General features: G+C 36.9%; 1 protein-coding gene across 15 annotated transcripts in view; it reads right to left on the reverse strand.

Moving 5' to 3' along the window:
* Positions 1–2897: 2897 nt before the first annotated feature.
* The window catches only part of CELF2 (CUGBP Elav-like family member 2), a 508245-nt gene continuing 493891 nt past the window's right edge, over positions 2898–17251 (reverse strand). For 10 of the 15 annotated variants that reach the window (XM_073652418.1, XM_073652432.1, XM_073652431.1 and 7 more), the window contains 2 exons: positions 13568–13735; positions 2898–7931 (listed from right to left, as the gene is read on the reverse strand). In XM_073652418.1, the coding sequence (XP_073508519.1) occupies positions 7804–7931; positions 13568–13735 (296 nt within the window). In that variant the 3' untranslated portion in view covers positions 2898–7803. The remainder of the gene's footprint in view (positions 7932–13567; positions 13736–17251) is intronic. The other 5 variants (XM_073652424.1, XM_073652426.1, XM_073652420.1 and 2 more) reach the window with 2 other exon arrangements.

Here is a 17251-nt window from a genome sequence, read left to right on the forward strand (position 1 = left end):
CATTAGTGAGCAAGCTGTAAACGTTGCACCTATAACTGCTAAGTCTTGATTTGACGTATATAACAAAGTGTTCCCATCGTATATATTTCTAAAATCCTAAAGAACCCTTTTCATATGCAGTGTTGCTTCTAATAGTATCATTGCCTTGCACTTATTAACCATCATAAGCATCATTTAATATGCTTTTTATAGTCTGAATTAATCTAACGACTATTTGGTCCACACAAAGTTAGATTTTGTGTTTTAGTAAAGATGAACAAACAAATAAGAATAAAGATAACAAACTAAATTCAACATTTATATAAATATTTCAATTAAATTGTTCCTTTTGTAAATTCTCAATACTCTTGGAATTTCTTATGGTACCTACAACACAATAATTCAATGGTCAGATGTCTGACTCGCTAAAAGGAGTATTCTTTGAAAGTGATCCCCTATCTATAACATGCAGATTGCTAGGTTTCTGACATCTTTAACCCCCATTGATCCTCTGAAGAACCCTATGTAAATGAAGTGGAGGTTGGTAATATGCACTGCTCAATTCATTCTTTCTGGCAAATAGTGGCAACCTCTGGTAGTTCCATTAAGAGTGAATGGAACATCAGTGATCAACCACTACTCCATTCACACATGGCTCTTCAGAATTCCAGGTCTCGAATAGGTGGGGGTCTCATTACTCAGACCCTCAGTGATCTAGAAGTTATTCATTTACATGGGGTTTTGGAAGTTATTAAATTAATTACTGTTAGATTGGTGGGAGTTTGACAGCTGCGACCCCTTATGATCACCAAAATAGGGCACACTTTTATCTCTAACAGAATGGAGTGTCAGTGCATATGCTCGACCAACACTCCATTCTCTATGGGACTGCAGGAGCACTGTATTCAGCTTTCTACTAAAGTCCCATAGAAGATCAATGGAGTGGCGGTCAACTAAGTACATTGTCAGTCCATTCTAATGGGAATAAAAGAGATCACAATGGTCAGATCTCAATTGATATAAAAGTTATCACCTGACCTATTCTATAAATAGGTCATAACTTGATCCATTTGGAATAACCTGATAATATACCAAAACAGTACAAACATTTTTTTACTTTTGGCTTCTATGAGTTCTGACAGAGTACACCAGAAATATATTTAAAGAGAACCTGTCATCTGATTAATTCAGCTTGAACCACTGACAGTATGAATCAGAGACCATCTCCGCTATTGCAGCCATGTATGTTTCACTCTGAATTGGTGCAGAGTTTTAGAGAATCGCAAAAAGGGATTCGGACATATTCGCCAATGGGGTCATTGACTATAAATGTGCCAACAGAGTTAACGTTTGTTCTGTCATGCATCATTTTCGGCCATTTACGCCTACTGGAGGCAGACACTCAGGCATAGTAGACTGCATTGGAGTATCCACCTCCAGCAGGCGTATATGCCCAAAAATTATGCATGCCAGAACACACGCTGACTCAGTTGGCACATTTATAGTCAATGACCCCACTATTGCAGCCATGTATGTTTCACTTTGAATTGGTGCAGTGTTAGAGAATCGCAAAAAGGGATTTGGATGTATTTGCCAATGGAGTCATTGACTATAAATGTGCCAAAGGAATCAACATGTGTTCAGTTGTGCATCATTTTCGGGCATTTATGCCTACTGGAGGCAGATAATCAGGCGTAGTAGACTGCATTGGAGTGCCTGCCTCCAGCAGACGTATATGCCCAAAAATGATGCATGCCGGCGCACACGTTGACTCTGTTGGCACCATAATAGTCAATGGCCCCTCCAAGACAAGATACCTAAAAACACATGATAGATCCCCCATACATACTTGTTGGTTCTTTATGCACCATTTATTAGATGTAAACTCAATAACAAATATCAGAATTTATGAAAACAAGGCAACATTGTAACCATAAAATGAGTGCTCTGACTGTTTACTGTGGATCAAATGCATAAATAATGTGAAAAGTATTGTCTAAGTTTATTGTGCAATGTGCTTTTCTTCCCAGAAAATACATCTATTCATCATGATTTTGTAATTTAACATTCAAGGCAATGTATTCAAATGACAGGACAAACTTTTATTAATGTGGAGGAATGGTGCAAATTAGCAATAACTTTTACTTTATCAATAAAATCTAAAAAAAAAAAAAAAAATAGTTACTTATATTCAACAGAGGTAAATTAAGTGTTTAATTTTGATTTGGCAGATACTTCTGGGGTTCTGTTAGAAATTTTAATGATGATCTTCTTAATAAAAACTAATTCACAAACTCCTTAAAAGGAAAATATAAATTTTCAAGATTAAATTACTTAAAAGGGTTAAAAAACTGGAAGAGCAATTACAAAATTTAATTGGAAACTGTCATAGGACTGGACAATTCTAAAACATTTCTGGGCAATGAGGTCTTGAGAGTCAATTAGTTGGTAGCCACATTTAATCAATTTTTCATCGTCCATAATCCCAGCATGAACGGACAGAGATTATCCGCCCTTGTGATTTTGAAAAACACTTTAGGAAGATACTTGAGCCTCTCTTTGCAACTCATAACCTTCATGGCCATTAAAGTAAATTGCAAAATTATAATGTTTTTTATTTTTTACCGTAGAAGCAAGGACTTCATTAGAAACATATCGTTTTACATGTAATGTAAACCCTATTGCAATGGGTCATGTAAGGAACAAAAAGCAGGGGTATTTCAATGGTTGCTCCCTCCTTTTTGTCTGCAATGGGCTTTCTCTCAAATGGAGTTGATTATAGCTTTTATACACAACATATAAAAAAAAACGCAAAAATAAAAAAACGCCAAAAAAAATAAACAGACGTTAAACAGTGAAGTGTATCAATGTTTTACCACATGATGAGCACCAACAAACACAACACACAAAGAGACGAGTATTAGGAAAATGGTTTAATATTGGAGACAGAAGCAAAAAACTGCATCACACAATAACATACGTTACAAAAATAAGTTTGACTGTTTTAACTACACAGTAATGTTCACAATGAAGACGGAAGTCAGAAAAAACTTTGTTCTAAACGGCAAAAAAGCAAACCCCTATTTTTTTTTTGTTTGGATTTTTTTTTCTTTTAGGTATTACTAATACATTTATCCACTTAAAGTGACTGTGAACGTCTAGCGCTAATTACCTTAGTGTGTAACTGCACAACACATAATAAAAAGTGTAACTTACCGCTGTCCATTTAGACATTATCTTAACGTTAGGTATAAGCAAAGGAAAAAAGCAAGCCAAAGTTTTTTTTTTTTTTAATGTTGAAAGCAAAACCACCGTTCTTTAATCCAATCAGAAATCAAACTCAAAATCGGTCATGGTAGGGCCTTCAAGAGTAAGCCACAACTTTTCCTTTTGTATTTTTAATCTCCAGTATAAAATGTTGCACTGGTACAAAATGCATAAGTACAATCAGTTAGTAGAAATAGGAAAGCCTGTTTTTTTTTGTTTTTCTTTTTGGCTCAAATTCCATCACACAACAGAACCAAAATGCATCAAGAAAACATAAACAATACTTAAATGATCTTACAGTTTCCACTAAAATTGCAGTAACTTTGGCTTTTCTCAGACAATACTCAAAAACCATTTGTAAATCGAAACAAAATGAATTCTTATTTAATCTCTACAAACAACAATTGTCACAGCACAAAAAGAAACACAAATACATTTCTTTTGTAAGATGTAGTTCTAAAATGTTATGAAACTACAAGTTTTTTTTTTTTTATTTGTATTTAGCACTTGAGATAATAAAAACAGAACAGTTAAAATGACTTCAGAATTACACAAGCCAAAAAACTAGAATCTTAAGGTGAAAAGTTGGTTGAACATATTAGTCCTTTAAGCAGCGTCCTTCAGTGCGATCCTTGTGTTTAACTGCATCAGTGCTGAACATGTTCTTCATACAGTAGGACACTTAACTGAGAGAATTAGCTTTCTGTATAGTCCAACTGTATATGGGGGGATGGGATGAACGTTATACATTGTAAATGGGTTTCTCAAGCACCTTAATCCTAGGGGTGTTAGATCAATTCCTTTTAAATAGCACATTGTAACATCAAAAGTCACAACAGACTAGTCATTGTACGCTTTCATTTCGAGATGCATCCAAATCTGCATAAATCTACATAACAAAAATATGTGTTCTATAATATATATCTCTATACATATATTCATAGAATGGCATCTAGATAAAATTTAGTCATAATCTTTGTGCATTTCTCATACAAAAATAGCCCTCAAGTAATTCTGGTAGGACCCAGGAGTAGAGAAGTAAACTGGTAGGACCCAGGAGTAGAGAAGTAAACTGGTAGGACTCAAGAGTAGAGAAGTAAACACTGGCAAGGACCAATATATAAATGATTACAAATTTAACTGAACATAGGGGGTTTCAGACTAATGTTGATCGATAGCATTTGTTGAGGTTTAGAAACGAGGCACTGTATTATTTATCAAATGCTATTACAGTCTAGCCATTTAGGGAATAATGGCGGACAAATAGGCCAACCCTACATTTGTGCCGTTAGACATAATGCCAGCTAGGAAAGACATTAAAAACAAGTTCCAAGAAGTTTTGCTGACATACAAAGGATGGAGATGAGAAGTTTATAACAAGTGCGGCACTTTTGACGTTATGTGCTGTTTCCTTTGCCTATTGTGGTATTAGAAACATGGATGACTCCAATGTTGTACATAAACAATGTGCACGTGCTCTTTAAACCATGTATGTGCTTATATGTGTTTTATATACCCTGATTCTTTTGGACGGTATGCTTAAAAGGAATAGCAGTTCAACCCTCTTCACCAAAAAGACTTCCACAGACCATGAAAAAAGTACAGTTGTGAGGTTTGCTTTCACAGGATCGATGTGCAGAGTGGTTAAAAAAGTGGAACATGGGCACTTACTGTATACAATGTTTTACCAAAAACATCAAAGAGATATAACAAACAATAACAATTTCAGGCAACAAGACCACAGGATAGCAAGTTAACAAACTTTGTAACCTCTCTTTTTAAATAGAAGGGATTTATACAAAACACATAATAAAATACCCATGTTATCAAATTACTTCGTACACGAAATACACTGAAGCTTTAGGCAGGAAGTACCTTTGGAATTTGGCACTGTTATTTTCACTGATTTTTTTTCTTTCCAAGAAAAAAAAACAGGTCACATTTTGCTGAACACAAACACATCTAAGTTTCCCCACAATAGAAAATAAGAACATCGATGCTTTACAAGCCAACACAAAACTTATTTTTCTGGAATAGTTTTTTTGTTTTTGTTTTTTGTTTCACATGAAATTATAGCAAACAGACTCTTTATTTCTGAAAATTATTTTTGTTCAAGTAAACCAATTTTTTTTCTTTTAAAACTTATTAAACATAGAACACTGAAGACTTTTAAGACTTAATGAAGCCACAACTAAATTCACAGAAGCACCAACGTGACACGGTATACATTTACCTTCTTTTCTGTACATTGAAACAGTATAAAATATAGGTAATTTCATGTGCATTAAACCATGGATTGTCTAACTGTGAGTCAGTTCAGCAAAAGGTGACAGAACTAGGTAGCATTTGCCCCAAAACAGGGTAAATATTTTCTTATACTAATCTACAAAAAAGTGGTTCTATATATATAATTTAATGAGAAAGTGAGCCACCTAAAATGGCCTTATCAAAAAACTTTACACTGCCTGAAAAATGTAAAAACTATTACAGAGCTCTAGAGACTTAAAATCAGACAGTTTTTCTCAAACTGTTTTGGAAGTTGTCTGCTTCATTTAGAAACCAACATTCTGCATTCCTGGACACATATTGCTTTAGGAAACAGTGACCAGACAGAATGCTAATCCCTGTGTAATACTTTCAAGTCTGTTTATGTTATGAAACAAAAAGAGAAAAAAAAAAGAGAAAACTTTTTTTTTGCCACAGGTTTTTTTTTTTATCTTTTTTTTTCTCTGTAATTTATCTTATAGTAAATTTCAGTCTTGCGTGAACGCTGCAACGCTTTTTGCGTTGAATTTTTTTGTTTTTGTGTTATTTGTTTTCCAGAATTCAAAGCTAGATGAGATCACATGCAAATTTCAGAAGCCAAACTAAGTCAGTTGGAGGATCAAATATGATGTGAGGTCAGAAAGACATCAGAAACAATGACGGGACGATGAAACTTTTTTTTTTTTTTTACAGACGCCACAGGGACATGCTAGGCAAACGGTGAACTAACAGGCATGGAGATGTTCTAGGGAAAAAAAACAAGGAAGAGTATAAAGTTACACAGAATCTATGCAGCAGAAACCAAAATCACTTTTTAAGCCTATCAGTGTTGGCGTTATCAGCGGAGCATTAGAAGGTAATGCAGTTCTGTCTTCTCCAGCACTGAATAGGTTAACCAGTGTAAGAATAAAATGTAATGCAATTTTTTTAGTCATTAGAATATTCTATATGCATTCCATAGTTCACATTTAATTATAAATATATAGAATATATTTTAACACAAAGCACAATGAACAGCCCAAAAGAAACCATCTAGTTAGAGTTAGTGCAGATGGATTGCTTTGGGGAGGACAGGTAGGGTTACAGAAGGGAAAAGGTGGCCATTTTGAACAAATGCCACACAACAAATAAGTCACAGGACAAATCTTTCACTACGCGATGGAAACAAAAATAATCAAACAAAACATAGAAACGGAAGAGAGTGATTTGTGCATAATGGGTGTTTCAACTAAAAATAAAACAGTATTATTTTTAAATATTTTGTTACTCTAGAGTCTATTTCAAAAAGGTATCTATCTAGCATCGAGAACTTCTCTTTATGTATCCAATAAGTTAACAATAAATAACTCCCATTATTTCTGAGGCAGTAAAAATTTTTGTATAAAAATAGAAATGTTTTTTTACAAATAAAATTTACAGGCCTGTGGCTTCCTTTATTATTAAATTTATCTCTCAAGTAACATCAAGTATATTCACTGACTTTAGTTATTTTGAAACCCTGTAGCTTTAGAAACAGTTCTCCAAGACGGTTTTTTGTTTTTTTTTAAAAACACACATCTTGTCCAAACAGAATGATGATAATAATAATAATAATAATAATAATAATAATAATAATAAATAACAGCATACATAATATAACGAACAAACTGAATTTTAAGAAGTTAAAGACCAATAATGACTGGTCCTTAATAATTTTTTTTCAAAAATTCAAACTAAAATGTTTTGTAAACAAAAGTTTCTAAAACAATCTGACGCATTGGAAGGATTTTGTTTTTGCCTGTGTGAGTGTGTACCTTAATTAAGGAAACAAACAAATAAGAAATTAAAAAAAAACTGCGTAGATTGGCAACTATTTTCATATTAAGCCACGAGCCTAGCCTCTTAACTGCTGGTGTCACTATTATACAACCAGGTCCTCGAACCTTTATCATGTGCTCAGTATTTTTGTTTTCTCATTTGATGGCACCAGTGGTTGCAGAGTTTAATTGCACATTGTTTCGCTGCTATTGTAAATCTGAAGATGTCATACAAAAAATATAGGGAAATGAAAACTGAAAAGGAACATTGTTAAACAACTTGCTGGATTCTGGGTAAGAAAAATATAGCCAGAGTAAATGGCAAGAGCTGGGGCTCAGGGTAGAAGGGAATGGAAGCGTTTAATGTAAAAATAATTGTCTCTCTTGGTGAGTGTTGGCAATGTTTTCCTCCTCAGCCCCCAGTGGAGAATAGGCTGGCTCATGGGACTTACCCTAAGAAAGCTAAAATAAGAGCAGAAAGCTTCTGGGGTTAAGATCAGTATGGTTTGCTGTCATTTTTGGAGCGTTTCAGCTGAACTTTCAAACGTTTCATGCCAATCTGAAAGCCGTTCATAGCCTGAATAGCAGCTTGTGCGGAAACAGGATTGTCATAGCTAACAAAGCCTGCAAAGAAGAGGAAGGACATTATAAAGTTGTAGCACTGCAATATATATGGATGAAAAATGTTCTTCATACTAAAAAAGACTATGCACATAAACAGTAAATGTAGACTACATGTATATAAAATACAAATACTGGCTAGAAATACTCAATAGTCCAATAATCTCTAGCTTCACACTTCCGAAAATCTTCCTCTAATAGTCATAAAGCAATAAATATGAGGCATTACGAGTTGGTGAAATGTCTCACTTTCTTGTTCACTAAGCAGAGAATTGGTGTTTGGCTTTAAAGAACCTTTATTCTGCATTTCATAAAATAAACCATCTGTGCTGTTTCAGTACTGCTGCTTAGAACCTTCAGAGTGCTGAAAGAAAATGTTGGGGCATGCTGTGAATCCTGAATACCTTCAGCAAAGACGTTGGTTTGGCAGTGGGATGAAAAAGCCTGATGCATAAGAGAATTTGTTGAAAGTAGGTTCTAAGTATTATGATACTAGTAGTTGTTCACCAACCTATCAATGTATTATTAACCTTCACTGCAGGGATTTAAATACCATCTTGGAATCTGCATTTTAATCCTCTATTTTCAAAAAATTTTCACATAACTTTCTAGAAACGATCTTGCGAATGGAACAAGTCATTACAATTTCTGCATGAAAAGTTGGCCATATATAACCCAACTTTCCAAAATTACGCAAGGATTAATCAAATTGTGAATCTATATGTGGATTGATTGAAGCCTGCTTGCACATTTTTTTTACAATTTTGCATACATTTTGAAATGGAAAACATATTAAAAAAAAATCAAATGTTTTTGGTGGGTTTTTAGTTTTCACATGGATTTTAGGCTAAGTTCCCACGGTGTGAAAACAAAGTGGATTTAAAATCTGGAACATTTACAGTGCCAGCAAAGTGCATAGGATTTTAAAGCAACTCATGCACATGCTGCGTAATATATCCACAGTGCAAATTGTCAGGAGCTGCAGGTTTGTAATCCACAGCATGACCATTTATGCTGCAGGGGTTCATTCTTGGCTATACAAAGAGTGAGATGTGCAGCTTTCCCGGACCTTCTTCGTAATGGTATCTACTGCTGCGGATATCACTGGGGGACCTCCACTGGAGGTCTGCAACAAATTTGTTCCATGGTCACAAAGCCTTAGTACCAAACATCAGACATATCTTATTTTAGCATATAAAATGTACAGTAAATTATATTTTATTTATAATTGAAGTTAATAGCAAATGTATTTAAACATAAAAGTTTATGTTTTTATAAACTTGCACTGTCTTTGTTTGCCTGCATCAGAAGAAAGAATGTCAAAAACTGCTATTAACCTGCAGATATGGGACTAATCACCACACTGATTACAATTAACTTTATTTCTCATGGCAGCCTCTGGCTTTCAGTCATAGAGGTGCGACGTCAGTCACTGCTCAGTACATAGTGAGCAGCAGCTGTAACCACGTCCTGGCACTGACTGACAGCTGGCTCTGTACTGATGCACTCTTGAGCTGGCTGGCAGTCAAGTCGGGGCATGGTTGCAGCCATCGCTCGCTCACTGTGTACTGAACAATGACTGAAATTGTGCCTCTGTGACTGAAAGCAGAATACAGTTAAATTTCTTCCCAGCAGAGGGGCTCTCAGTGCGGTGGGCGTACAGCTTTAGAACTCTGTTAGCCTGCAGATTAACCCCGTATCTGCAGGTTAATATTGTTTGGGGACATGACAGGTTCATGATAACTATATTCACCTCTACTAAACCTTCCCCCAAAACAAACAGCCCTATTAAATAAAAGTCAAGTGTATGTAACTATATTCCAACTGATCCATACAACTGCATACTTTTTTGTGTTATACATTTATCCTGTCCAGAAAAAACAGATGGATACATTTTAAAACATGGTGTCAACCTAGTCTACCACTTTTAAAGGCCAAGAACACTTTGTATAACTTAAAGAGAACCTGTCATCACATTCATGCTGCCCAAACCATGAGCAGCATGAATCAGAGACTGACTAACTGCAGCCAGGTACGCCTTACTCAGAAACGCTGCCTCATTTTAGAGTAAATATACTGATAGCCAGGGACTATATGTCTCGGCTGACTAGTCTGATGGGGGTCATCTCCAATTGTTTGTATAGGGAGACACCTGTCAGTCAAAGAGATCGTGATGGGATGACGCCAGCAGGGAAGCACCTTGGACTAGTCAGCCTAGACACACAGTCACGCCAGCTGGCTTTTCAAAGTATGATTACGCTCAAATGCTGCAGCAGTTCATAATAAAACATACCTGGCTACAATCGCACATCCAGTGTCTGATTCATGCTGCCCGTAGTTCACACAGCATGAATCCGATGACAGGTTCCCTTTTATAAACACTTTGTTTTTTGGAATGGTGATAAATTATTTAGAAATGAGCCACTACACAATGAGTACAAGGAGAAGAAACAGTTTTCAGTGTACATTTACACATATAAACGCTAGGAATATAAACATTTAGACTGAGTTGTACTGTAATATAAAATATAAAAATGCAAGATAACCATGGCTTTCCTTTGATCCACTAGTGGACATTCATAAAATCAACTGTGTTAAGGATTTCAAAGTTTGAATATAAATCCAATATCATTACAATAACTTGCTAACCCTAGGGAAACATATGAGACACATAAAAAATTTCCACTTAAAAGGGACAAAACTTTGAAGGATTCTTTCTAAATGTACCAGAATTCTGGTGCAATTTGTACCAAAAGAAAAAACTGTCTTTCATGACATGTACTACGTTTATTATGTGTTTCAGTTACTCTCTTCATATAAATGCAAGGTCATGCGCAAAAAATGTACCAAAATTCTGAAAAGCATTTCTAGCACAAAGTGCGCCACCTAACGTGTGCCGTATACTTAGGCTAGACCTAAGGATAGATCATCAATGTTAAAGCCACAGACAACCCCTTTAGAGAGGATCTTTCATCAAATTTTTCATGGTGAACTGGACCAAACAATGTCATAGTGGAATAAAAAGTTTTCTTTTTTTTTTTTTTATAGATTCTGCAACTCCGTTGCAGAGATATTAGCAATCACAATATTTGGCACCTAATGAGTTAACTTTGTTTCACTGGAGGCTTTTACTTCTTCTCCCTGTATAAGTTGCTATGGGATAACACCCACTGGGAGTTAACTCATTAGGTGCCAAATACTTTGATTGCCAATATCTCTGCAACGGAGAAGCAAAATAAAAAAAAGGCAAAAACCCCAAAATGTCTTATTCCACTCTTCAGCCACTATTGCATTATGTGTCTAGTTCAACATGAAAAATTTGGTGAAATGTCCTCTTTAACTACAGAATGACAGCAATCGTTTAATAATAAAATAACTAAAATGCTAAAATAATGAGTAAAGAAAAACAAAGATTTACATGGAAACAAACAAGGAGACAAAGCAAGATGCATCAGAATTGTGCCTCAAACTTGCACCAACTCCTCATGGAATTAAGCACGTTTTACCCCTTGTTAGACAGTTATAAATGTGCTTAAAAAGGGGTAATCTCTGAATAGAGTTCTAAAATTTACAAGCGCCACAATTTCGACACAAAAATTCTGCTGTGCACTAGGCCAACCAGCAGGTGGCCAAAAAAGTCAAAAAGTGTCCAGCAGGGTGTGCCAGAATTGTGCCAAAATCTTAAGAATCTTTTTTTATGTAAACGGTGGCAAAATTGAAGACATCTAGGACAAGCAAATTCACATGTCTAGTCTTTTTATTACACAAGGAGTTAAGTAGAGCCTTACAAATGCTTGAGTCAAGGCTTTGTGAAATGATTCCTGAGTCTTAGGGCACAAGACAAAAGAACAGTGTCACAATGAAACATAGGACCAAGAAGACAGCAGAAACCATAGGGACAAAGCTACCTAGTAAGTGGTGTGTCTGCCTTTAGCACAAAGCAGTAAGATTAGGTATTCTAGAAGTGACATGCTGATAGTATAGGAACAGCACTCGCCAGCACTGAAAGTAATTAGTTTCATTTACTCACTATGTCCACATGTCAGTTTGTATTCATTTTCCTTTGTGAACTATTGTGTCTGTGCATTACTCATTTTAAACAGTACAACACTTAAAAAAAGAAAACTAAAATTTTGTCCTAAACGCTTCAATGACAGGCAAGCAACATGCACAAGATACAGAGCAAAACTCTTCATATATAATGCATTTATTTTACACACATTTCTGACATGTGAAAACATTAAATCAGGCCAAAGCTGAAATGCTATTTTATTTACATTATTTAGGGTTTGATCTCTGAACATTGGTTTAAATTAAAGTAGCTTTTTTCCTAAAGTTGCAGTGGGAATCAGTGTTGTTAGGAATAATTCCAATGACAATCTTCCACTTAGTATACCTTATTGATAATATTGGCATAGTCAGTGTGCTGGGGCACTTCTCTAGGGCATACACAAAACAAAGTCTTATATTCCATTGACTTCTGGTCACAATGGATCTATGACAACTATCGTGGGCTTTTTAACAGATTCCAATGATTCTTGACAAGTCCCACAAACTTGTGATTGTGTGCGTTGAATTTCTTGAACTTTGGTCAGCAAGGATAATATTCCCCTCTTGAACACAATGGATTTAAACTATCAGGCTGCTATATTCTTTCTAAGTTTCTAATTTTAATGCCGTTTAGGCTACACAAAAGAATAATAGCCCCACAGCGATACTCTGCTGCGCTTGCACATGAGAGTGTAGTTAAGGACAGATCTACTGGAAGAGTCACCTGTAAAAGCATCTCTTTTACAGGGAACCTGTCATGTAAAATAACACTATTGACCAGCAGATATGGGGTTAATCTGCAGGTTAAAAGCATTCTGACACGTTCTGGCACTGAGAGCCCCGCTGCCAGGAGGAAACTGACTTTATTCCACCCGGCAGGTCGCTCTTTCATTCTTAGGGGTGGCGCCGGCTGTAACCATGCCCCCCGAACTGACTGACAGCAGGCTTATCATTAGGTCCAGCTATCAGTCAGTGCCGGGGAAAAGGCTACACCCACTGCTCTCTATACACAGAGCGGAAACCGTGCCGGCGCCACCACTGTGATTGAAAGAGCGAGCCTGCTGGGGGGAATAAAGTTCATTACCTCTTGGCAGCGAGGCTCTCGGTGTAAGAAGGCTATTACTCTGTAGATTATCCCTATATCAGCAAGTTAATAGCGTTATTTTACATCACAGGTTCCCTTTAAAGAGGACCATTACTAGGTGAAAAGTGGCCAGTTGTTGTTCTTATTTTATTCCTTCTGGTCCCCTGAGTAATACATTTTCTATTCTTAATCCGCCATATGATTTCAGAGATATGAGTCTTTGGCTAATTATGCAGATCAGTCTACAGACATGCCACCAGAGACTCTGTGAGCCATGCCCCCTTGATAAAGACCATAATAGTTAGTACCAAATATTTCGAGAACCATTTGGTGAATTATAAAAAACAAAGCTATAGTCAAGGGAGCAGTGGGCATAAAACAAGAGTACAAACTGGCAACTTTTCACCTTGTGACAGAACCTCTATAAACTTAGGATCTTGTTCAACATGCTGGGCAGCTCATGGTTATGATCCAACATTTCATATTTTGTTAACATTTTCCTTACCAAAGCACTTGCTTAGATTGGTCTGTTTGTCAATGAATACTTTAGCAGAGATTACATTTCCAAAAGGCATAAACATTTGCAAGATGTCCTGGTCACCAAATTCTTGGGGTAGATGATAAATGAAGAGATTTGCTCCTTCTGGGCCTTGAGAGGAAGAGAAAAGGAGGCCTGACTTCACTATAGTTAGAAACTCTTTCCAAGCATGCTTTAAAATGATTGTATAAAACATATATCTGACTATATATTGCTAACAAATAGAAAGTCATTGAAAGTTTTAGCTAATGGCTGTGTTCTGGGGAGTCCCTTAAATAGAATCTGTCATCAAGTTTTTGTTATGTAATCTGAGAGCTGAATGATGTAGGGGCAGAAACCCTGGTTCCACCAATGAATCACTTACTGTACTAATTGGTGCAGTTTTGATAGAATCCCTGTTTTCTCTGCTGTAGATGTAGCAATGGTCAGAATGCTGAGTTGTGTATAATCCTGTTCACACCACTGATTGGCAGCTTCCTGTGTACACTGTACATTGTCAAAAAGCTGCCAATAAGTAGTGGGGGCGGGGTTACACCAATTAGCCTGACTGCCTTGCACAAGACACCTAGTCCAGCAGTGACAATCTCCTGGTGATAAAACACTAATTGTATTGAAACTACATCAAGCTGCTGAGCAAGTGACACATCCCTGTAATCAGGCTCTCTGCCCCTACATAACGCTGAACTTAGATTAAATAGCAAAAACCTGCTGACAGATTCCCTTTAATAGGCTCCAATTATCTCCCATACAGGCTGGTATTTAGATTAATCTGTCATACAACTAATATTGCTTAAACTTAAGTATACAGTACATTGTCCATTATGACTCTGGCACTCTGGTTGGAAAACAGTTTGCAAGCACTAAAAAGGATGTTAAAAAATTAGGTACTACTTTACTTTAATAACTAAAATAATGTCAACATTTTATTAATTCAAGTTATTTGCTACCTGCAAAATATGCTGAGCATTAGGTGAAATAAGTGGTGCAGACATACTCCAAGCAGATGATGTTCTTGGTGGGATTTGAACCAAAAACCCAGCACTGCAAAGCAACAGTGCTTAACACTGAGTGCTGCCCTGCTTAATGGGTTTATGTGTACTAAAATTTTATCTTCCCCTGTACGTGAGTTATTTAAAGTGCCTACTAGGTGTATCTGTAAGGTGTCTTGAAGCTATTACCACCCAGTTTGCCTTAAAGGGGTATTGTCACGTTATTAAATTGCTTTAGCTAGTTAGCATAAAAATAAGCAATTGACTTGCTTTTCCTATCTGCTTTCTTTCTCCTGCTGAGAGTGCTTTTATCTTACATAGTGTACAGCTTCTTTCCAAGGAATTTGGCTGCCAAAGTCTGGCTGAGTGTATGCTATAGTGACATTCCAGGACAGGAGTTAACTCCTAACATCCCAGTCAGCTCTCTCCAGCCCACAGATTTTTATAGCTAGCTGCTTACCCCCTCCCCTTTCCTGTCAGCTGCTAACCTAGCTACTCTTATCAGTTCTGAATATTTCGAATCCCCCGGCTCCTTACATCAGCAGTTTCCAGAACAGTTCTCCTAATCATGGCTCTCACTTTCCTGAGCCATGTGCTTCTTCAAATGCACTGTTATTTCTATATGCAAACTTCAGAACAATGACAGCAGAAGAAGGAAACTGACCAGAACTGTAACCCAATGAGTGGTGCTCACCCTCCCAGAAACCTGGAAGTAAGGAGATTGCAGAGCTGTGGGCTGCTCAGGAAACAACTTGGGAATAACCCTTTAAGTCATGCTACCACGGGATGACACTTTTTGCAGTGTAAATGAAAGCAAAAAAGGCATGCTCGCTTGGAGCACAGGACGCTTCACACTGTTTCACCAGCCCGTACCTTGTGGGTGGAGTATGTAAGAGACTAAAACTAGTGGCATGTTCCCTTTAAAGCTGCTGAATTTTTATCTTTTATTGTTGGCATGAAAAGGACGGTCTTTCGCTTTATGCATCTAAATCAATAGGAATGGCTAGACAATATGGGCTGTATTATCATCACTCATTATAAGCATTTTTCACTGAACTTTATCACTTGAAAGCATATACTTTATGTTTAATATGTCTTCAGAACTCAATTGACTGGACATTTACAATTTACTTCCTGATTCTTTATGACTGATATATCTTATTTATTTAATTCTATATTAAAAGCTTTTAAAGCTTATAGTGTACATTTCAATTCTGAAACATAGATATCGGAGACCAGGGCTGTTTGGACCTTTGTGTAATCTTAGACAAACATGACCATACACTAGTATAAAAGCAGATACTGACTACAATGCACAGGTCTATGCATCCTTTGGTATGAAGGCTTCATTGTTTAAATTTACATTTATAGCTCACTGTTGTATAAATATGTCACATATAATATACATAAATATCTAAAAAATATATATATACAGTATATATATACAGTACAGACCAAAAGTTTGGACACACACTCTCATTTAAAGATTTTTCTGTATTTTCATGACTATGAAAATTGTACATTCACACTGAAGGCATCAAAACTATGAATTAACACATGTGGAATTGTATACTTAACAAAAAAGTGTGAATCAACTGAAAATATGTCTTATATTCTAGGTTCTTCAAAGTAGCCACCTTTTGCTTTGATGACTGCTTTGCACACTCTTGGCATTCTCTTGATGAGCTTCAAGAGGTAGTCACCAGAAATGGTCTTCCAACAATCTTGAAGGAGTTCCCAGAGATGCTTAGCACTTGTTGGCCCTTTTGCCTTCACTCTGCGGTCCAGCTCACCCCAAACCATCTCGATTGGGTTCAGGTCTGGTGACTGTGGAGGCCAGGTCATCTGGCGTAGCACCCCATCACTCTCCTTCTTGGTCAAATAGCCCTTACACAGCCTGGAGTTGTGTTTGGGGTCATTGTCCTGTTGAAAAATAAATGATGGTCCAACTAAACGCAAACCGGATGGAATAGCATGCCGCTGCAAGATGCTGTGGTAGCCATGCTGGTTCAGTATGCCTTCAATTTTGAATAAATCCCCAACAGTGTCACCAGCAAAGCACCCCCACACCATCACACCTCCTCCTCTATGCTTCACGGTGGGAACCAGGCATGCAGAGTCCATCCATTCACCTTTTCTGCGTCGCGCAAAGACACGGTGGTTGGAACCAAATATCTCAAATTTGGACTCATCAGACCAAAGCACAGATTTCTACTGGTCTAATGTCCATTCCTTGTGTTCTTTAGCCCAAACAAGTCTCTTCTGCTTGTTGCCTGTCCTTAGCAGTGGTTTCCTAGCAGCTATTTTACCATGAAGGCCTGCTGCACAAAGTCTCCTCTTAACAGTTGTTGTAGAGATGTGTCTGCTGCTAGAACTCTGTGTGGCATTGACCTGGTCTCTAATCTGAGCTGCTGTTAACCAGCGATTTCTGAGGCTGGTGACTCGGATAAACTTATCCTCAGAAGCAGAGGTGACTCTTGGTCTTCCTTTCCTGGGGCGGTCCTCATGTGAGCCAGTTTCTCTGTAGCGCTTGATGGTTTTTGCAACTGCACTTGGGGACACTTTCAAAGTTTTCCCAATTTTTCGGACTGATTGACCTTCATTTCTTAAAGTAATGATGGCCACTCGTTTTTCTTTACTTAGCTGCTTTTTTCTTGCCATA

The sequence above is a fragment of the Phyllobates terribilis genome, unplaced genomic scaffold, assembly GCF_046119375.1.
Source record: "Phyllobates terribilis strain yellow unplaced genomic scaffold, ASM4611937v1 Scaffold_11__3_contigs__length_659146591, whole genome shotgun sequence".
NCBI lineage: Eukaryota > Metazoa > Chordata > Amphibia > Anura > Dendrobatidae > Phyllobates > Phyllobates terribilis.